General features: G+C 44.2%; 1 protein-coding gene and 3 long non-coding RNA genes across 9 annotated transcripts in view; 2 read left to right on the top strand and 2 right to left on the bottom strand.

Annotated features, from left to right (window-relative positions):
- Window positions 1-1,065: 1,065 nt before the first annotated feature.
- LOC106031880 (uncharacterized) lies at window positions 1,066-17,350 on the top strand. Its single transcript, XR_010832884.1, has 4 exons — window positions 1,066-1,957; window positions 3,615-3,772; window positions 7,085-7,283; window positions 17,055-17,350. It is a non-coding gene; the product is annotated as an uncharacterized lncRNA (long non-coding RNA).
- On the bottom strand, window positions 7,715-11,995 carry LOC136791265 (uncharacterized). The gene is made up of 3 exons (XR_010832885.1): window positions 11,689-11,995; window positions 8,855-8,987; window positions 7,715-7,985 (listed from the first exon to the last, which is right to left on the bottom strand). It is a non-coding gene; the product is annotated as an uncharacterized lncRNA (long non-coding RNA).
- LOC125182393 (uncharacterized) lies at window positions 16,126-20,575 on the bottom strand. Of its 2 annotated transcripts, none has more exons than XR_007162003.2 (3): window positions 19,536-20,575; window positions 17,343-17,451; window positions 16,126-16,915 (listed from the first exon to the last, which is right to left on the bottom strand). It is a non-coding gene; the product is annotated as an uncharacterized lncRNA (long non-coding RNA). The 2 variants fall into 2 exon arrangements; XR_010832883.1 differs by having other exon boundaries at window positions 19,826-20,575.
- A 164-nt stretch (window positions 20,576-20,739) lies between these two features.
- RBM20 (RNA binding motif protein 20) overlaps window positions 20,740-22,672 on the top strand; it is a 103,672-nt gene continuing 101,739 nt past the window's right edge. Inside the window, exon 1 of one of the 5 annotated variants that reach the window (XM_067000661.1) lies at window positions 20,740-21,202. In XM_067000661.1, coding sequence (XP_066856762.1) covers window positions 21,048-21,202 — 155 coding nt within the window. In that variant the 5' untranslated portion in view covers window positions 20,740-21,047. Of the gene's footprint in view, window positions 21,203-21,716; window positions 22,572-22,672 lie in introns of those variants that run through there. The other 4 variants (XM_067000659.1, XM_067000660.1, XM_067000663.1 and 1 more) reach the window with 4 other exon arrangements.

Raw genomic sequence — 22,672 nt, 5'->3', positions numbered from 1 at the left:
CCCCAACAAAATCCTACCAGCTGGATGCAGACCCTCACAAAGCCGTAGTATTGCATGAACTTGGGGTGGGGTGGGGGTGTCTGTGCTTATAAGTAAGCGCATGTGTGATCAGTTTTAGAAGTTCAGCTTCTGAACACTGAGTAGCCAGATCTCTCAAGCATAGCTGTAGGTTGCAACACTGTTTATTTGGGAATAAATTGTGTTCCCATTGCTTGGTGGCTACTTACTGTATTTACAAAATATATGAAAAAGAAATGCACAAAGGTCTGTTTCTAGGTTAAATCTGTAAAAGGTCTCTTGCAAATTTCAGGGTAAATAAAAGAAGGGAACCAACACAGTGTTGCTCCTTACTTCAAAAGAGCTGGGGAAGTAAAACAACTGGGGCTGTACTACTGTGAGTCACATGTGGAGTTTCCTCTTGGGGCAGGAACCAGCCTATCTCCATCTACTACATAAGAAATGTAAGAGAATCACACCTAGATCAGATGTTCAAGGTGGGTAGCTGGAATAAGCAAGGGAAAATGAGAGTCCTCTCTCCCTCCCTCCTCCTCTTCTCCTTCCTCAGGAGGCTGGGACACTCTGGATGCAGGGTAGTTCTTCGAACAGTGAGTAAAACATCCCCTGTCAGAACGGGGGCTGGCAAATGATATTCAGCACAGTTTCTGCTTTGTTGTCTGAGTCCTCCCTGCTTTTGAGTTGCTGAGTGAGGTCGCTTGGGCTGATCTCTGGAATGTGCAGTGAGACGAGGGCAAAGCATGGATGGAAACAGCTGGTGTGATAAAACTGGAGAGGAGGTTCCCAGCACTTTCCGGGTGTTCTTTTTATCTCAACCCCATCAGAGTTCAAGAGACGTGGCTTCATTATGGGAAGCCCACGGGGGCTCTGAGGTGGCAGGAGGGTGTGCTGTGCTGGTTCTCTCGACATGCCACCAGCTTCTAGTGAGCAACCCAGGATCACTCAGACACTGGCAGTCTGATAAGGACGCTTTGATTGTCAAGCGTGTTTGCTTATGCAGGCTGCTTACACAGAGCGTATCCCTTCTCCTGTCTGATCCTTTCAAGGTCACCTGGCAGCAAAACAAGAAGAGGGCTGCTCAGTAGATTGCAATTTCTGATCAGTGACACAATAAATGGAGTTATCTACACCATGTGCTCCTATGAAAACCCTGAGCGGAGCCCTAGGATCTACGTGTGGGTTTATACGCTGGCTGACTGCGGAGATTGTATTAATAACTCTTTGTTGTGTAGTGCATAGATGTTGGCCTGTGTGGAAAGAGAGCTAAAGGGCTGGACAAAGGCCATGAGCAAGCTCTCTGGCACTTGCTTGGTGACATTCAGCAATTCAATGGCTGCTGTTGTCTTCATCTCTGGGCAAGTTGTACTCACAAGGCCACTTAAAGCACTCAGCCTGTGCTACTAACCTTACTGATGCAACTGTTTTCTTGCTCTCTGTGAATTTCTAGGTGCTAAAAAAATCCAAGGCAGCATCTAGTCTGGTCCTTGTTTCTCTTTGCAGAGAAACCAAATAATACTATCTGGGGAAAAACTCGTTTTGGCCTGTGTGCTGTCCCTTCTGAGCAGCATCACAGAGCATTGCCAGTTCCTGTGAGGTACTCTGCTTGGTGACTACCGAACTTTATTTAGCAAGACACGCAATCTAGCAGCTTCAACTGGGAAACCACTAAGAGTAAAAACAAATAAATGGTGTTGAAAGAAGCTGATTAGCTATAATATCTAGAATCACATCCATGGATAACTAAATTATGTATTGCATAAAGGCATTGCTTATGTATAAACTGTAATATCCTGTCAGTCCTTCACTTCTACATGCTTTTCGTTCCACCAGGGCTTGGATAATCGTTTTATGAACCAATTTCCTGAGAGCTGAACACCCTTTATGCTTTGTATCTTCTCCTGACTTCACCTTTCTGGAGCTATGCACAGAGGCTGCTGTACTGGTATGTGTATAATGGCTTGGCAGGTCTCCACAGTTGTGGAATTTACAATCATCGCTGTGTGTACAATGCTCGGAACAGATTTTTTTTTTTTTTTTTAATTTATTTCTGGTGGATGATGAATTAGGCCATCTGTCTCCAATGTCTGCTGACCCTTCCCCCCACTCTCCACTTTTCTGGTATGTTGGCACCATCGCTCAGTCAGTCAAGGTCAAGGTCTGGAACCCAGGTCTGCGACCTTCACTGCTCAGTCCTTGATGGCTCAGTCCTCGTTTTCTAGGGTAATTCTCCAGTATGTTATGCACCCAGAGGTCTGAGATGCCATGCAAGGAGGAGGGATCCACTTACAGTAACATTAAGAACACAGCAATAGGAACTTCCTTCAGTTAATAGTAGTTAATATTTGAAGAGTACTTTATTTAGGCCTAAAGTTAGGGAGTTAGGGTAGTTTCTCAAAGCATAAATGGGACACTTGCCAACTTGCACCACAAATGTCAGAGGACACGTGAAATTAAATGAATTAAACACGGGTCTGAAAATGTTCGGTATAGACACATTTAAGATATCACTGAGACAGATGGAAGCTTTGGTGGAACAGAAATAGAAAGTCAAGTAAATTTGTCTTGGCTCATCCCATTTTGTCCCCTGCCTGAAACAAAAATCTTTGATAGAGGCATAAGTGTTAGCAGCCAAATATATATGAAGGTTTACCCCTATAAACCTAGGTAGCATTAGTAACTGAATAACATGATCCAAGGTCTTCTGAGATTAATGGGAATTCCAATTCAGAATTACTGAGTTTATTGGGTTTTGGTTTAAGTGCATAGATACAAAAGACTTTATGTAACAGCTTGCAGTGGTAAAGATCTCCATGAGCGCTTGGGGAATCTTTGAGAAGATTTTCGTAAACATCTAGGTCTTTAGCACGAGTGCAAGACTGGCAGACTTGTATCCCTGTGATGACTGCCAACAGCAGTAAATAAGCGTGCCATTCCACAGGGAAGGGATTTTAGCAGTTTTGCCAGTCATGTTACAAAATGACGAGTCAAGTTTATTAAAAAATAAAGAAAAAATAAGACTATGGCGCTTTGTTTATTTTTAAACAGAAGACCATTGGTTCTTTTTATTTGCTGCCTCTGTTCTGGCCTTTAAAGTTGCATGCAAACCGTACTGTGAAGCAGTTGTGTGTACACAGGAAGATTAAGAACTTCTTTTTAATTAAAACCTGGAATTTTCCTGCAGGGATATGACTCCATCATTTAGAGCTAAAAGATGCTACAGAACATCACGAGATTTGCATTAACATTTTAGGAAGAGATGATACTGAGGTAAAGGAAGGGATGATGGAATGAGAATTAATGGAGTAGACCAGCAATGAGGAAGAAGGGGAAATTCCCACCCATGGAAAGCAAAACACAGCATCTGACAACAGAGCAGGTGTAGGATGTCTGGGAACAGGTAATGCCCCTGTGGAAGTAGGTCAGGATTACCTCTGACAGGAAAAATTAGGAGTGGTGCTATGTAAATTTTATGCACAATATTATTTAACCCAACAGCTTCAAAGGGTCATTAGATTTCATCTGTCTTCTTCAGTTGGCTAATTTCAAGTACGTGTTTTCGCACCTGTTTTGGCTGCAGAATTCAGAGGTTTGTCTTGTAGGTCCAAGCAGTCCTGTCTGAAGGTGAAGCAGCTGAAGAGGTTGATGCTGAAGGATGATAACCACAAACAGAAATACCAGCTCCCAGCCCTTCAGAAGAAGCCATCTTCCTTTAAGGATCAGAGCCTGCCTAGGCTCAGCTGTGGTTGCCTACTGACAGGTGAGATTCCTGCTCTGGGATGAGGCCTTGTCTGTGCCGCACCGAAAGGCTGGCCTTAGAGTGGTCAAAGGCAAGCGAGTCCTTGTGCTTGCCCACCTTGGCACACAAAGCAGCTGCAGTTGAGTCCACTCTACCCCCTGACACATGACCCAAAGTGTACATTCAGAGGCACTTGTAGCATAGAGAGTGAGTAAATCTGCCATGGGGGAGCCTTGCTCCTCTGAACAAAAGCAGCACAGACATAGCCTCAGTTTCTTCTGCTGGGGTTAAACTTAAAAACCCTCAGTCCTCTCTCTGTATGATCTCTGTATGACTTTACAGGGTGGCTCTCAGTAAGGAGTAACCTAGGGAAAAGACAATATTCTTCTTGTTCTTGAAGTGTTAATGAGTCTGTGAGATTGGGTGGCTTTTGTTCAGTTCTCAGTGTATACCGCAGCATAAGGGATCTTGGTTTCGACAACTGAGACAGGCTTATGAGTTGACACAAAAATCAAACATTCTCTTCATTGTTGTTATAATAGTTCCTCTGTCTTAATAAGCCCTCAAAGACTGAAGCAGAAAATGGTTTGCTCCTTGCAGGGAATTGAAGTTGGGAACCATAAAATTCGGATTACTTTGAGACTTCTGTCTCTCTGACTTTACCAACTGGCAGAAAATTAGATGACATCAAAGGATCACTGGAAAGGGGCTTATTTAATTTTGAAATTTATTGGAAATTGTCACATGTGGCTATAATGCTAACAGCTGCCTTCATGTCACTTTACTGCAAAAGAGAGTGGCATTATGCCTGGATAAGGGTATAAAAGCTGGAGCTGTAAACTGTGACAGAGATGTAAGTTGAACTTTCTGGGATACACAGTAAGTTAATTCCACTGTCTGTGCTACATGTGTTACAGGCTCAGAAGTGTTGGAGCTTGGTTTTTGTAGTAGTAGTAATTTCACTGTTGCAATTAATTAAGTGAATTCTCAGTTTAAAATAAATTATCTTGCTTAAAACCACTCAGATGAGATATTTATGCAAATAACAATCCTGTCCTAACAAAGAATTGGAAAAATACTTTTCAGGTTTTCTTTTTTCGTTTGTTTTTTAATAAGACCTTGAAAATATGTATTTCTCTCTTTGAGTTTTCTATGTGTGAACTTGGGATTTAGGAAAATTACAAACCCATTTTTGAGAACAGAATTGGGAAAAACAGTACTTCAAGTGCTCATTCAGGAATGAGAGACCTAAGTGCAAGCTGGGTCAGAGATGGCTAAAACATGCCTGTTTCCAAAGACCTTTGTAATGGTGGGTTCACTCTACCACAAGAGCTGATCCCTCATTTTGCCTCATCTTTCAGTCAGATTGATAGATATAGAGCAGTGATATGAGGCTTTTGTAAGAAATTGAAATATGTTTTATAACCAGTCGGTTTTGAGTTAAATTCTTCAGGATGCTTACCTATTGTTTCCCAGTTTAAGTCCACACAGGTGTGAGAACTTTAATAATTTTTATTTATGAAATCAATTATATACTTTTTGCAGGCTTGATCTACAGTCTACTGTTACTGATCTTTGGAAAAATGGTATTGAAATATTTTAACAATTACTTAAAAAAAAAAAATTAAGAAGGTAGGAGAAATGTGTTTTCCATAGAATCAGGTGTGGACACAAGGTGAAGGAGCACAGACTGACGTTGTGGAAGTGTCTGAATGTTAATAACTCAATGGAACTTAATGTTCCATGGAAAGTTCAACCCTTCTTTAACTTATATACATTGATTTGGGTCATAGGTACTGGGGAAAGGACCCCAAAAGAAGTAAAGTAATTTCAGTCAAAAATCAGAAAGCTGCAGGCAAACATGCGTAAGTTTACTTAAGGCTGGTTTGTCAGTCCTTCACCACCTGTGATTTGAGTGGCTTACAATGCAGCTATTGGATGCCTTGAAAGATTTTTGGAAACCAGACAGAGAAACTGTGCCTCCAATGAAGCAACAAGATTCAAGACAGTGTATTTCTGAAGGATTATCGGAGGTCTTGGGCATGCAATGAGATACAAGGCTGTAGGCCAAGCGCTTTCAACCCCTACCGGTGCAATAATCCATACAAAATGTGCTGGTTTACCCATCTAATTGTAGGATTTGCAGAAAAAAAGAGAGTAAGAAATCAGAAAGAAAAATGTATAGGATGTTAAATAACTGTTTGTTAAACGTCCAAAATCGTTTCCAAAATTTCATATATAATCTATGACCTAAAAGCTCAGCTCTTTTAAAAATAATTTTGAAGCCCAATAAAACTCATGGGGGTTAATAGCTCTCTATGGTAAGGTTTTAACAGTATCCATGGTCCATAAATCATGTTCATTGATGGGATCCTTGTTGACGTATATCTGAGATGACTTACAGATTTGGGAATTATGTATTCTGTTTGTTTTAAACTTTCCACTAAAATCAACATCCCTGTAACAGCACCAGAAACTGCCTTAATGAAAAAGATTATCATAGATGATTTCAAATGGTTTTAAGACTAGTCATTTATTGTTTCTTTAAAGGAGTCCCATTTATAGCAGCAGAAGTCAGAGGAAAAGGTCACTCACCTTCTGTCTAGCCTGTCAAGAAAACTATTTGGGAGAGGTGGGAGGGAAAGGATGGGTTGAGGGAAGCCTGAGAGGAAGAATTCCAGCTCGACAGTGTGTTTGTTGTGAATTTGTAGGCCTGCCCATCTCTTGCCTTTGTGCACTGGGTGTTGTTATTATTAGGGTTTCCATTTGAATTCTTCTGGAATATTCAGTGAAGATGCTGAAAAAACAACTTCCCCACGTGTATTATGCAATCTATTATGTGGAATCAGAGCTGAAACAACCTGTCCAGTGGGAATGGTTTTGTTTTGAGTTATCCTTCCAGCAGGGGTTTATCCATGTGTGCTGGAAATTACAATATTAAATGCTCCAGCATGGAAATTTTTTGTGAGGATTATTGGACTTACATTTTCTTGGTGTATTGCAGTCCAGGCCTCCTGTTGGCACAGAGATTCTCTGGAGCTTCCTTTGCAAAGGTTTTGTAACACTAATGCCTGAAATAAAGAAATTTGAACTCTGCTGAGGAGTACCAGAAGATAATGTTTTCTCAGTTTCACTCCTAATGCATGACATTGCCTATTTAAAACCTTTGCTCTTATCTCACTTCCCTCAAGCATTTTGTTTTAAGCTGCCCAGTTGAAAAAGAGCCACAGCATTGTTCCAGCTTAGATTTGTTCTGTTTTCTTAAGTGGACAGATATAAACCGTGGGTAACAAAGAATTACATTTCAAATTTTTTTTTAAAATCTTTCTCCAGATTTATGTGTAAGCGTATGTATATAGAAGACTGAGGTGTTTCAGATTCCGCGTACTAGCACCCTCTCCTGAGATGGCTCAAGGATGGTTATCTGCAAAGGAGCAGAAGCAGCTCTGAGGTTGCTGCCTCCTAGAAGTACAGCTTCAGCCGCTTGCTGTTGCCACTTATCTTTTGCCAGAAGCAGCTCAGCGCATTCAAGGTCAGTCTTTCCCATTCTCTTAGTGCGTGTGTGTGCGAACACTCGTATCTGATTCCTTGGGACTGAATCCCCACTCTAGTGCCGAGACCTGTCTGGGGGTGACACACGTCTATTTTTAAAATAGATCCACCAGATGTTTAGTATCTGAGTGCAGTGTGATTATTTAGTCAAGATTATATTTCTTTGGGCTTTGTACTGCAGTCTGATAGTACTGGTTTACTTGGTTGGTTGTTTTGGTTTTAATTCTGCGGTCATTTCAATGAGCGTGCCAAGCGCTGCAGTGGTAGAAGGCAGTTGTTTTTGAATCCATGTGATGCTATCGCTACCACGTGCTCGGGGCCTTGCTACTGGCCTGATCCTGTGAGATGTTCATCACAGTCCAAAAATAAAACTTGCTCACAATGTGATGTATGGAATAGTCTTACAGGGGAAGGAAAGGGGGAGCTTTATTGCTTGTATCACTTAACATTGGGACTACATGAAAACTGGAAAATATTACGCCATAGTAGTAGCCTTTCAAATCACCGCTGGGGTTGCCAGCAGCAATTGCAAAGCTTCATAATCCATTACAAAGCTTTATTTCATCCTTCCATTAGCTTTTGCTCGGAGAACTCATTTCTGCTAGTTAATGTCAGGTAGTCTTGGAAGGAAAAAGGGGCTTTTTCTGAGAAACAGATGCTCACATTTCAGTCTTATCACAGTCTGTAAAAAGAGTTTTATTAATAAATAAAGGTTAAAAACAAATTAATTTCCATAGTTTGGCTACACAGACCTAGCATTTCACTGAGATCAGTTTGAGCTACAGCTATGCCTCTTCAGCCTTCCTCTGCTAAGGCCGCAATGCTCACACAATAAAACAATTGGTCACACCTCATTATTGAGGTTATTTGCAACAGTGTACAAAGGACCAAGTAACAGAAGTTTTGAAATGGTTAATCAGTTGTTACAGATTTAATTAAGTTGATACCTCCACATTTTTTCAATATTTTTCAAATTTTTTTTTTTTTAAATCTGGGGCAAAGATCTTAACTACAGACTCAGTCAAGCCTCTGTGAGGCTCATGCTTCAACTTTATAACATAAATATTACTTGCATGTTATTATAATATTCTGTTTTTGCCACTTACACTAGAGTTTTGTATCTCTGAATTTCACTCTTGGAAATTTAAGTTTGGACTTAGATGTATGGCACTTGTTGTTTGGAGTGACACACACAAATCCCCATACACCAGAATGAAAATTCAGCCCTAATCATCAAAGGGAAGTGAGGACTAAATGAATGTGTGTCATGCGTATCCAATTTCCCCACTGATCATCCAGAGAAAATAAATCACAGCGGATGTCCTTCCACTTCTTCTTCTTTGTTTAAATAGCTAGAAGGAGCTCTACGTTAAAGTCACCCTGGGACTCCCCAGAGAATACTAAAATAAATTAATATTTGTTGATTAAATGTTTTGACCCATATTAAAGCCACTGGAAAATGATAGGCCTAGTTTGTCATGGCAGCACTCCAGGTTTTTTATGTACTACTGAAATCAGAGGATAAATATGGAGGAGCACATCTCAACTAACCTAATACCCAATTTCGTCTGTTTTTAATAAATCCTTTTTTTGGGGATCGCACTCTTAGAGGTACTCGTTTGTACCAGTCTCTCAGAGTTGCCTAGTGTCCAGCTGTGCTAGGATCTCCTGTCATCTTCCCATTCTGCAACAGAAAAAATATAAAAAGATTGACAGGAAAGAGAGAAAAATAGGGAAAGGCAGTACAGAACAGACTAGATTGATTAATGGGAACATGTTAAATGGCACAAATTTGCATTAGGTATCCAAGCTGCATTGATTTTTCAATAAGAATGGGATAGCTTACTGTCCCTCATCTCTCTGAAATGTTCCCTTACACCCTAAGGCAATTTAATTTGGAAAGAATTGTTGGAAGAAATCTGATAGGTGTATAAAATGAGCGGTATAAAAAGCATGCTGTCATGGCAAAGGCAGTGCCCCGGGACTCGGAACCTGCTCAAAAGTTAATTGAAATCAATTGGAAAGACTTCTGTTGACTTAAATAAGCTTTGGGTGAGCCCTTGGGAGAGCTCGTTTCAATACCCAGATTTACCACAAATTTCTTGAATGGCTCAGGGCAAGTCACTCAGGGCCACGGCCAGATACTGTAATGAGATTGCTCAAAGGGAGGAGAGTGCCAAAGGCTGTCCAGGCAGCCTCACGCTTTAGGGCTTTTTTCAGAAGTGGGTTATGAGCTGCTAATAACACAAATAATAACTTATGTTTAACCTATCCTAGGACGATGTCAAGTCAATTTAAAAACATTTTGAAAATGAGGATTAGGCACTTATGACTATAAGAACAGCATCTGTGGTAAGACCAGCTTGGATAAAATGTCAGGGGCCACGAATCCTCATGTTTCAGAGCATAAACTCACCACCAGCTGGAATAATGAAGCAGATACCTCAGTGGAACGATATGTTACTGTTAAGCAATTTATAGTATCGTTTACTATGGGTTATCATCCAGCCATACCTTTCTATGGATGCTCCCTAAGGAAGGGGGGGGTCTCTTCTAACTGCCTGGGGAACAGCAGAGGTGTCTGTAATCCATGTACCTGGGGCCACTTCCCTGAAGCGACAGAAGCTCCTGGGGAGTGCTGCACCCTCAGAGCCGCTGGGCTGGGGTCCTCCCGGCTGCTCTAACTCTCACAAACTCTGGCAGTGCTTTTGGTGCTGTCAGGAAGGCTCTGCAAGCTACAGGGGCTGGCCAGTGCCTTGTTGGCTTTAGCCGTCCATCCCGGTTTAAAACATATATCCATCCTTACATCACCCTGTGGTCCTTTGCTGTAATCGCCAGTCCTTTCTGGATCCCACATTCAGGGTGGCATCTCTGCTGCAATGCTTCCTCGCTGCTCAGGCAGAGGCATTGGGCATGAACAGCAGCAGCAGCGGTGCTTTGGGAAGCCAGGATGAGTGCTAGCAGCTCTGGGCACAGTCAGCATAGGCTGCGTCTTGCCTGGGTATCGATCACTGCCAGCTAAATCTCTGATGGCTGAGACAGGTTGTATGTGAAAGCACAGGAGATTGTTCAGATGATAAACTTATTTTACATAGGACTAATAAGGCAGAAGAACTACCAGGAAAATGAAGCTTTTACAGAAATGCAACATAGACATTGCAATGTTTTCCAAGCTTTTAGCCAAAAAAGACAGGGAGATGGAGCCATCAGTTTCTGAACATATATATTTTTTTTTTTGATTGCCTCTTTAGAGAGGATTTTGCTGATAGCTAAAAGTTTACTGATATTTTCCTGGGTTGCCTGAGGCTTTCTAGTGAGGCTGGTGCCAGCTTATGTTAACATATCTAACAAGTGTTGGCTTCCAGGCTGTGTTAATGGCTGCAAGCCCTAGATATTTAAGTTACTGAAAGTTCAATCAAAAGTTAATTAGGGCTTTTGGCTTTTCCTGCCTACATCAAGAACAGAGCAGAGGAGATTTCCTAATGCAGTCAAGGAAGAGAGGATAAAATCTATGCTATCAGACAGCAGTGTTTAATAGACAGCTTGAACACCACGATCTGTGCCAATGAAGCAGTATTTCTAGGGAGCTCACTGCCTAACTTGAACGTGTCTCTGGTGATGATTCCACTGAGCCTCAGGTACCTGGGCCAGGAAAAAGATTAACGGTGATTTTATCTCCTAACATCATTCCCAGCTCTCTGGGATACGAGATGCCTGCAGCTTTGCGTGCTGCAGCCAGCATTAGATGGGCTGCCTTAGTTCGTGACTACAAATCCCGTGTGCCGTTTGGACCCCGGGTCTTCTGGGAAGGGTCTGTGGCTGCTTTGTCTGCTTGCTGTTGATGCAGAAGCAGGTAGGGTGTGTGATATAAGTCACACTGGGCAGACATTTATCACCCATTCATACTGAAGAGGTCTGCGGGCTTGGTTACATACCGAAGAACTTTTTTGTTATTATTACTATTATTATTGTTATTATTGTTTCTCCCTGTCCACAATATGCCCTCCAAAAATGAATACAGGAAGAGTAGCTGGACCTCCTGCCTTCTTCATGTCTCTTCTCCACACTATAGAACTGCTTGAAATTCTTAATGGCAAGCTGAGAAAGTTGTTTTTCACAATGTGAACCAAAGAACATATTGTCCTGTAATTGTGTCTAGGAAAGGACAGACATTGTAGCTGGAGACATTCCAAAAGATCCCCTGGAAGCAAATGCAGCAGCCAAACAACTGCTTCTGGTCATTGGCCAAAACAAAACTCAAGCTCCATGTGGTGTCACCTTGACGCAAAACCCAACTAGTATGGGAATATTTGGGGGGTTGAAATAAGTTGCTTTACCCTTATATATTCATTCTAAACCAAAGAGTAGGAAAAATAATCTCTTACCTGACCACCAGAAGTGAGTCCCAGGGAGAGGTGAGATGTATATGAATTGAATTCTGCTGCTTTGCCTTTTCCATGTTTACATTAGCTAAAGTAGTTTCAACGTGAAAAAAAAAGAGAGCAGTTCTAGAAACACAGAAGGCTGTCTCTCATCTGGAGAGATGGGAGCATGCAGTTCAAATCCATGCTCTGAAGAGACAGAGGAGGAGCTTGAACTTTCCTGACATTTCTCTTTACTAAAAACCCGTTTGTAGTTACTTACAGTTTTGTCAAACTGAAACTATTCAGGATTAACTTTTTCCTTCGGGGTCTATCTTACCTTCTCTGTCTGTGTTCTTAACATCGGACTTTCATTTGTGTCACGGAGGTCTTGAGCAGTTTTGTTGCTCCTCTTGAGCATGTGACCTCCTTGTAATGTCTCTCTTTTAGTTTTTCTTTTGAAACTGAGAGTGTAAGGATACAACTGTGACTTTGAGAAAAATGAAGATGAATTATTCTTTCAGAAATGTTACCTTTCTCATGTGCCAAGTTCAACATGAACTGCTTGATGAGTTTGCCTGGAGCTGTTTTTTTTTTTGTTGTTCATGGTGTGTTTTTTTTTTTCCAATTGATCTTCTTAATGGAAAAAAAAAAACAAAACTGAACTTTCGAGTCCTCTAGGCATAAACAAGTAGAAAGGGGGAAAAGGAAGAGGGAAGGTAGAATTTTAAAAGATTTTTTTTTATTTTATTGTTTTTTCTCTTGCAGGTGTCTAATTAAAAAGGGAAAAGTTAACATACTTGTAATACAACCTAATTAATTTCCTTATAAACTACTAAAGCTGAAGGAGCTTTCATTGTCTAAAATGGATGGTGTGTGGTTTGGTTCAAGGAGACTTACTGTTAGTTTTCTTGGCTTTATAACTTTGCATTCTAATGCCAAAGCATTTTATACCGTCCCACATAACAGAAGGTAGATTTAGATTGGACACAAGGAAGAAATTCTTTACTGTGAGTGTGGTGAGGCACTGGAACAGGTTGCCCAAAGAAGCTGTGGAAGTCCCATTCTCGGAAGCGTTCAAGGCCAGGCTGGATGGGGCTTTGAGCAACCTGGTCGAGTGGCAAGGGGTTTGGAACCAGGTGATCTTTAAGGTCTTTTCCAACCCCAACCATTCTATGACTCTATTTCTGGAAGTCAGAAATAATTTCATAAGTATTGTCGGGTAAGGACGTTTCCTGACTGAAGGGTGTAATTTAAGTCTGCTTTTTTTCCATCATCTCCTCCCTGGATACGGGAAACAATTTATCCTATTCTTCTTTAAAGGTTATTTTTATGTCCGTCTTCAGTCATCTCCTTTCTAGACCGAACAATACCATTTCCATCATCCTTTTTTGTGCCTATCCTTTTGTAGGCTTTTAACTATCCCTGTCCTTTTTTCTGAATGGCTCAATCCACTTACTACTTAAAGTTCAGCTGCCAGACTGGATGTCGTGTTCTTACTGAGGCCTCATTTTCTTATTTTTCTTGGTGCTGATTACGTCATGGGCAGACCAAACTCCTATTTGTACAGCTCAGGCTGATGAATGCCTTCTTTGCAACAGCATGTTATTGTTGACTTATGTTCAGCTTTGATCCTCTGTAATACTCCATAGGTACTATTCAAAACAACTGTTCTCTCTCTAGTCATTCCTATTCTGTACTTTCTCAGACAATATTTTCTCGTCCTGAGTGTAGGATTTAGCACCTGTCATTGCTGAACTGATTTGAAGAGATCAGAGAAAGAGTCTGGAAAACATGGGATTTGATCTGAAAACTCTTCCTCTGCCTCAGTTTGCCCATAGCACCTTACCCCACAAGTAGATTTCCAGTGTGTCATCTATATCGTTACCTGTACCATCAAATAACAGAACAATGTAGGAACAGGACTTAACCCTTACAGGTTCCCAAATGGTGTGCCCTTCCAGTTTGACAGCAAACCACTTGCACCAGCTGAGAGAGAAGTTTTCCAAGAAGTTGTGCATCCATCTTCCTGTAACCTCATCTACAGTGGTTCACTAGTCTTCTTTTGAAAATATTTTCTGAGATAGTAAAGATTCTGCTGTTAACTGTGACCATGAGTTATTTCTCTTCAATTCACGTTTCTCTTTATCCCAATAGTTGTCCTTGCTGTTCCTTTTCTATGTCCTTTCTCACAAGATGCTGACACACACACAAAAAGGTAAACTTCCTACTAGCTTGAGAAGTAACAAAGAAATCCTCCAGGAATCAAGTCAAAAAATTTATTGCTATTATTAACCCATCACAGATGTCAGATGTTTCAGTAAATGAATCTGAATCTGTCATTTAAACTTACTGATGGTTGTTTTTCTTCTCCATAATTGTCTGTCTCTCAAGACTGCTTTGCGATTTTTCAGTTCCTTCAGTAAATAATTATTTACAAAATCTGTTTCTACAGTCTCTCAGAGATTCTCCACATTCCCAGCAGGAACATAACTTTAAAAGCCCTTTTAGCTTTTCTAAAGTGGAAGGATTTGGGAAAAGGAAAACAACTGGTAATTCAGTGAAACAAGCAGGGGCTATAAGTTGGTTTATATCCTGATGAAAGGTTAATTTTAGAAGATGACCTCAAAGGGTGAGCAGCTCATTTCAGGTAACTCCAGCCCTTTGCTTCTCTGCATTGAGTATCAATGTGAAGTTGTCTGTTGACTCTTCCTCTGAATATATAGGTCGCAGGAGCCGAGTTAGATTCCAGGTCAGCAAGATCATGTTTTCCACTGGAAACACTCCAGATGATGATAAATATCATCAAACAACTTCAGGATCACCAAAAATGTTGATGTAAGCATACCTTAGACTTCAAGGACTTATAGTCTCATCTACCTTACCTTTCAAACAACACCATGCAAGTTGTTTGAAATCAGCATAGTTTCTACACATCAAACGCCATATGGACTTAGCACATTTTTACATGATGTCTTCTCTTTAAACTGTATAGCCGGTCTCATTGCAGTCGGCTGCGTCTCTTTACAAGGCTGCAGCCCAGAGCATCGCTGGATTCCCCACTCGTCTTGTTCACCCAGGGCCCATGGTCCCCTCAAGAAGGTTGTCTCAATGTAATGGCTCAGCGCCACTGCCTGGCATGCAGAACATTCCTGGTTTGTCTCTGGAGATCCGCAATGCAAGTGCTGACATGTAACACCACAGCTGTGCAATTTGTCAGCAGACAAGAGGGAGAAAGCTCTCCCTTGGTCCGTCAGGAGGCAGTGCAGCTCTGGTGTTCCCACTGCCCCAGCTTTGCACCTTCCCGGACTCAGAGCACCTTAGGTAGGTCACACCAGCAGGCGGGCCTCAGACAAGTGGCCTGTCAGAAACGCGGTCCTGCAGAACATCTTTTGCAAGTGAGAAGCCCCAGAAATAGATGTTTGCCACAGACCAGAACACTGTGTGTGTCTGTCATCTTAGCCCAGACCAGCCTTCTGACAGGGTTATGTCTTTTTTCTGGCTACTTTCGGTGATATGTACCTTTTCCTATTGCCCATCACACACTGGGCTTTGAGGACACCAAAGCAGAATGTAGATGTGACTACTACATCAGTTGCCAGATGTTTCTTATATGTGGATCTGAGAAAAAAAAAATCCATCAGAAAAATTATTTTTTTTTTTTTTTTAGTGCTGGAGACTGCAAGCCAAGCACAAAACCCATGTGAACCATACCTCATGAGTTTGTTGTTTTTTTTGTTTAGGTTTTATTTATTTATTTATTTATTTTTATAGCTGGTCAGTCTTTCTTGTTTTAAAAACCTAGATACTTTAAATGTTCAGCTTAGTCCCTGCCAATGTTCAGCATCAGTAGCACTGTACAACAACTAGCAAGAACAAAGTTCTTCTATAAGTGGAGATGTATTTGGTTTGGATTCTAAAATGACTTGCACAACAATTCATCCAGGACTCTTAGAATGATGAACCTTTGCTTGGTTAATAAGGGTCCATCTCTAGATGATGATAAAATCAGTATAGCCAAACATCAGTTATAGTCGCATAGGATGAGTAATGTTTCGGTACAGAACTACTTATTTTCTACTCTTAGAAATTGTTTGCCTTCATATAAAATTTCAGAAGGCTCTCTTTGTACATAAAGATCTGAAAAAATAAGCTTTTTGAGGGCTTAATACTATTTCTAATCTAAAACATTTTTTAAAAAAGTAAAAGTGACTGAAGTAAAATTGGTACTAAATATATTCATTACGGCTATGTCCATTAATAATAAAGGGGTGCTAGCAATTTGTTGTTGTCGACAGATTTGGGCATGAGAAGAACAAATCCTCAATATAAGCACGCATGCATTAAAAAGGGGTGGGGTAAGCAAATAAATAAGCAAATATTGTAAATTCTGTCATGCTTCTTGGGTTGTATTAGATGAGAATGAGAAGTGAGGATGACTGGAAGCAGACCGGTTATGTCATGATATGAAATGGAATATGTTACAGTGAAGGCATGGAAAGATAAGTTGGGTTATTAATATGCGTGTTTTGGTTATCTCAAGACCCAAAACTAGCATGAAGGATTTTTTTAAGAGCACAGTTGTTCCTCAAAGAAATTTAAATTTCATGTTTACAATGCCCGTTATGTTTTCTTTGCTTGCTTTTCACTTTTCTTTAAGCGGTTGGCTAATGTAGTTAAAATGGTAAACATTTGCCATTTCTCAAGCTAGAAAGGAGCATGACACAAGCCATTAATGACATAAGCCAGTATTTTGGGATCAAACAGCATGTGTAAACATCCTAGGTATGATCAGTTGCACATTCCAATCTTTTCTAAATTTACAATATGTGAATTGAGGATTACACTGTCACGGGCTTGAGGTGCTGGGGGGGGGGGGTACACAGCTTTTCACAGTGAATGCAAAGGATGATGTTAATTTATTTAGCCTTGTTCTGCTTCAGTACTGAAATTTACAGTATTCGCCTTACATTAGCTGGCTGCCCCTGGCATGTTGAAAAGCCTCAGCTATCCATGGTTGTGTCCGCTAGCTTGTCTCTAAAGGTTATCTTTTTGCATCCTGATCTGCTTGAATCTTGAAGGCACACTTCAGTGGCCAGTCCAGCCCAGGAGTTCTTTCTCATTTTGCAGATCTGGAACAAGGTCGTCTTTCTCAGTGTGTCACAAGCTTCATTTTCTCATTGTTCATGGAGTGATAACTCTCCTTCTAATCTAATATGTTTAGGTAAATGCTTCAGATGATGTTGTTCACCTACAAAAACATCAGCTCTGTAGCCCATTATTTTTTAAGCACTAGATCTTCCTTATATTTTCTTTTTAAATCATTAGGAAACTGTTTCTGGTCCTTTCAAATGTCAGATTATTTGTTGTTTGTTTGTTTGCTTATACAGCAACTTGCAGTTCTGAGCTAAATCTTACCTGGTCCTTTGTAAATGTACCCCGAGTGTGTCTGAACATCACCCTTCCACTGATGCTGTCATGGGCAGTGGAGCCCGCGCAGGTGCAGGAAAAAGCCAAGCAAGAGTTACTGCAAAAGAGCTACCAGTTGTGGCCACCTGTTTCCATTCACATCCCGTGAAAAGAAAATCATTGAAGAGGAGCAAGTGAAAAGTGGCACTGGCTAAAACCGTTTAGGAGAAGCTGATAGCAAAAGCTCGTAAAAGCGAACAGTGACTTACCCAGAAGACAGATTTCACATACCCAGACGCTGGAAAGCTCTGCTGCAGTCTTCAGTTTCTCTATCCAGACAACGATCGGAGAGAACAACAGGCAAATGTACAGCAGGCTCTGAAAATAGGGTTTAGTGTAATTAAAAAAAAAAAAAAAAGTCCTAATAATCTTCATCTGCCAGATCTGAAGTGTTTTTCATTCATTTTCTGGAAATTTTTAGGTACTTTTCTTCATCAGCTTTGGGAATCAAGTAAGAGAGTGCCTTCCTGCCTCCCTCTGCAGTGTGTTAAGGAGTACGATGTTACCATTCTTCCTAGATGAAGTCTTTTATTCCTGCAACTGGATACATCTCTTACTTCAATCCTATTTAAGAACCAATGTCTTATTCTTCATGAAATCATTTATGTATTTTAATGATTTTTTTTTCTGCTTGTGGTACTATCATAACACTGTCCAGATCACTTCAAAATACTTTATAAACATTAATTAAAACGTATTTTTTCTGTAGTAACAGCAAAAACAAAACAAACAAAAAAACAATCAGTAAAAAAACACAGGGTCTATTGTCAATTATTTCTAGCTTCATTACCCAGTTTGTGAATAAGCCATGCTATGCTTGCAGTGGTACCTAAACTGGTTCTGTGCTTCCCAGCTTGGCCGTGCAGGACTTATCTGCTAGTGCACAACTCTTACGGAAAGGACCATGTTTCTTCAAGACCCAACTAAGGCCCCTAAGTACTTGTATTATCCATTTTTTCCAATTCTCCCCAGCCCCCCTTCCCCTAATAATGGAGAGTTGGTTATATATTGATTTCACAGAGGATTACATTTAGGGTGTTATAGTCACAGGGGATTAAATTGCAGGTTGCAGAGAAACAGCCAGGTTCAGGCACGAACCAAATAAAAGTCTTACTTAGACTAATGGGCACATTGACTTGATATAATCTTTTATTCTTAGACGTGTTTCCTTGCTACTGTCTAACCCTACAGTTAATCAAGCTCTTAAGGCAATGAAGTTATAGCTATTTTTGTTATTTGACGCTGAACTATTTGGGGACAGCGTATCCCGTGTGTGCCTGGCTCCATCAATTTTCTACTTTATGGCCCCTTTCTCTTTCCTACCCACGCCTTTGTTAATCTACCCTCCTAAAAAATAAATAGTCTGACTCTGAGTTCATGCACACCAGAGTGCTGCTTCTGATTTATAGTAATGCAAGTTAGAGCAGCAGTTAGATCAGGAGATCAGTTTTAGCGTGCAGAGTGCTGTATCTGAAAAACCAAAAAAGGCATTGTAAAAGGTGGCTTTTGTTTTAATTGTGTTTGAGGACACAGTAACTATCTTCATCTCAGCCCAAATTAATAGCTAGCAATGTTGTTTATTTTTTTTTTCATGAGTGCTTATTAACACATGTTGACAAAATCAGCAGTTTTAATCTAAAATCACAGGTATTTATTTTCATTAATTAGCAGCAATGTGAAAGCCAGTTCATTGCCAAAGTCACCATTTGTTGACAGTTTCACTGGTATAGAAAGGACCTCTAGCTGAGGGTAAAAACCTACAGATACGTTTTCTCCAGATGCATAGTTAACTGTGGTGCACATTAGGAGAATGCAAACCACTTGTGCAGCACTTTGCACTTGTTCAATTCTGTGATTCAATTCCACTGTCCAGCTACTGCTCTCCCTTACGGCAGTGCTATCGAAATATTGCAAGGCTTGGACAGAAACTGTTGTGCTGATTTCTTGCATGAAAGATCCCACTAACCTTAGTAACTCTCTGCCTGCTCCTGAGCAATGACACACCCACTCATTTATTTGCAATTAAGACAACGAGTTAATGCCCTGCGTGTCCGAGGGAGCCTCGTGCAGCTGCGTTCAGGTAAGCAGGGACCAGCTGGGGGCAAGGAGACAGTGCTCCTGCCAGACCAGCTTGTGCCAGGTGAAACACCACGGTGTGACAGCAAAAGACAAAAGCTTGACAAAAAGCAGACATGTAGGAATGAGGATTGTGACTTTAAAGAGTGACTGGAGCAAATCTTTGCACAGTTTCTGGACCCAACGCTCATTCTGAGTGCCAAGTTCTTCACTGTATGCACTGAATGCAGGAACAGTAGTGCTAGTAAAACACACTCGATCCATTTTTACAAGTGATGTAATCTATAACTGTCTGTGCGAAGTAACACGTTCTTGTGACTATCCACCTTCTAATCCACGGCCGTGCATTGGTGTCATAGCTGTGCTCTTGCTGCCCTCCGAGCCATGAGTCACCATCCTTCACTTCCTCAAATAATTACGGGCAGCGGAGAGGGGCTGTGGCTGGGGCTCTTCAGGGCTTCCTCTGCTGCTCTGGCACGAAGGGAATTCTCACAAAGCCACTTTTTCTGCGGATGATCAGCGGATGCTTGAGACCTCACTTTAAACCTCAAGCAAGGATAGCACTGCTGGCTAAACTGGTATCCGTGCCTTGCCCCACCTGCCTGCAGGACCGTACCTTTCTTTCGCTGGAAGATCTGCTGGTTACAGCGTGCTGGCCATCCCTCGGCCCTAGCTGAACCCGAAAACGAGTGACGTTACAAAACTCCTCAGAACGTATTTGTCGGAGCATTGTGTGTGCAAATGCATGTGTATAAGCACGTGCTGATCGCCGTTCCTCTTTAGCAGGTTCATTGGGCGTCGCGTTCCTCCTAAATAACGGAACCGTTGAAATACAGCCCGCTTCTCCCCTGCCTTGCACCCGGTTAGTGCTTCCCACCCGTGAGCTAAGGGCGAAGTACGTGTTGAACGCGAAGAAGTGTAAGTTTTGCAGTCCCTGGCGGCAGGATTTTGTGCCCATTTACAAGGCAGCGCGCCTCTAAGTGACTCCGCCAGGTGCAGGGGGGAGGAGGCCCCGAGCCCCCCGCGCCTGTCTTTTCCTTCAATTCAGATTAAATTTTCCAAAAAAACCCGGACGTTTCTGCTTTCCCCTGGCGGCTGCCTGCCGGGGGCAGGGTGCCCGGCACCCCGAGGCGATGCAGGAGGAGGCGTCGAGGCGCTCAGCCCCGATGCTCGGCCCTCCCCGAGCAGGACGAGGAGACCCGGAGGGACGCGCCCAGCCCCGGCTGGAACCAGCACCGCGATCTCTGCCCTGGGCCGGCTGCGGGGCTGGGGCACAGCCTCCCCTCCGGCGCCGTGCCGGGGACATGACTGATGGCATTGCTGCAGAGGTGCTACCGCCGGGGGATTACCGCCACATGCACACTTTTCCCACCCCCCCGGCCTTGGGAAGGGGAGCAGGAGCAGTCGGTGCAGGAAACCCCCCCCGCCGGGGCGTGTTAAAACGCGGGGCGCTCTGCCTTTAGGGCCCCGGCAGGTGCCGGACGGACACACGGCCACACAGCCGGACAGACGGAAGGAGGGGGCGGCAGGGGCCGGGCCCAGGTGGGGCGGGCGGGCGCGGCCGGGCTCCGCCGGGGGGGGCCGTGCTGGGCCGGGCCGGGCCGGGCCAGGGGAGGGGGCGCCGCCGCCCGCCCCCAGCCCCGCCAGCAGCACCGAGGCCCCGCACGGCGCCGGCCGCCCCCGGCCGCTGTCGGCAGCCCTCCCGCAGGGCGGGCACAGCCGCAGGGGGCTCCCGGCCCTCCTCCTCCTCCTCCTCCTCCTCCTCCTGCAGCCCGGCGGGGGGAGCGCGGCCGCCTCCGGGCCCCCCGTCCTCGCCTCCCGGGCGCCCCCCCCGCCGCATGGTCCCCGCCGCTGCCATGAGCCAGGCCCCGGCCCCCCGCGGCGCCGCCCGGCCGGGGAGCGATGCCCGCAGCGATGCCCGGAGCGCGGCCCCCGGCCGGGGCCCCGGCAGAGGGATGCCGCCGCCGCCCAGCCTGCCCCAGCTCCTCCACAAGTAAGAGCCGGGGAGGGGACGGGAGGGCAGGGCGGGCACGGGGCGCTCTCCTTCCCTCCCTCTTTTCCTCCCTCCCTCCTTTTTGCCTCTCCCCCCCCCTCCCCTCCGCTCCCAGAGTGACAGCCGCCCGGACGGGGGTCGGCCCGGCCCCGCCGCCGCCAGCCTCAGCCCCCCGGCCCGGCACGGCACGGCTCGGCTCGGCTCGGCCGGGGGATGGCAGCGCTGCGGGGTGTCCCCCCCCCAAGGGCCCGGCGCCGGCCCCGCTCCCACGGCGGCACCCGGCGCCCCCAAAGCCGCTGCGGGTCCCGGGGGGGGGTCGGGAGCGCGCTCGGGGAAGTTTCCTTCGCCCCCCGCGGGTCCCTGGGGGGCCAGGGGGGTGTCGCCGTGCCGCGCCTCTGCCCGGCTGTCCCCGAACCCCCGCTCCTCGGAGGGCAGGGCACCGGCGGCATCCCTTCTCCCTCCGGAGGGGGACGGAAAATAAAAGGACTTTTTTTTTTGGGGGGGGGGGGTGGGGGGCGAGCCGTGCTTTCTGGGGCAAAGGAGAACCGGGAGGCGAACCGATCGGGGCACGGGAAGCGCAAGCGGCGGCACGACCCGAGCCGTGCTGGTCCCGGGCAGCCCCGCACCCCGTTTCCCCCTAACCCTAAACCCTCGGAGGAGGCTCCCAGCGGGGCTGCGAGGGGGCACCGGGAGGCCGGGGTCGCCTCCTCGGCCGGCCCGGCGGCGAAAGCAGCCCCGGAGCGGCTGCAGGGAGCGCTTTCGGCCCCGTCCCTGAGGACTTGCCCAGCGCACGGCCGTACAAATAGCGGGGCGAGCAGAGCTGCGGCTTTGCGGCGGGCTTGTTTTAACTCGGGAGCTGCGTTAGCGTCTGTAAACACGTAGGAAACTGCGCTGGTAAAGCCGCCGTGCAGGGTGGCCTTTACGCTTTCTCGGAGCTTAGCTTTCCTTTTATTTATTTATTATTTTTTTTTATTAGGGGGGATGTTTTTCAGACAAGCTTTGTAACTTAATCTGTTAACAATCCTCATTATCCGTGTTTTTATTCCCGTTCGGGTATACAGACTTGGAAGTTCACGTTGAAACTGAAACAGTAATGGTGGCTTCCTAATTCGGCTGGGTAGCTGGCGAGCTGCGTGCGGGTTGTAGTGCAACCAGAAGGTAACTTGTGCTCGTGCAAAATCAGCCTGAAAGCTTGAGCTGTGCTCTCCGGTGTTGGCCCGCGTTATTTCATGTTTCTCAGGACTTCACGTGGGTGCAGGTCAGGTGAATCTGTCAAGACTGCTTCAGGATTAATTTTCTCCTGCGGCGCACGATATCTACGAAGGCATCCATCCCATTTTCGCCAGTCACGCCTACTGCCTAATTCTAGGTAGGGGGAACTTGAAATTAGTTTCTTTTTGAGCTTACCTTCAGGGAAAAGATTGGAGAGGGGTCCCGTGTCCTATAACTGTTCTTTGTCGTGGTGATGTG

The sequence above is a fragment of the Anser cygnoides genome, chromosome 7 (assembly GCF_040182565.1).
Source record: "Anser cygnoides isolate HZ-2024a breed goose chromosome 7, Taihu_goose_T2T_genome, whole genome shotgun sequence".
Classification (NCBI taxonomy): Eukaryota; Metazoa; Chordata; class Aves; order Anseriformes; family Anatidae; genus Anser; species Anser cygnoides.
Note: the sequence above shows the minus strand (reverse complement) of the source record. Positions and strands in the feature narration are given on the sequence as shown.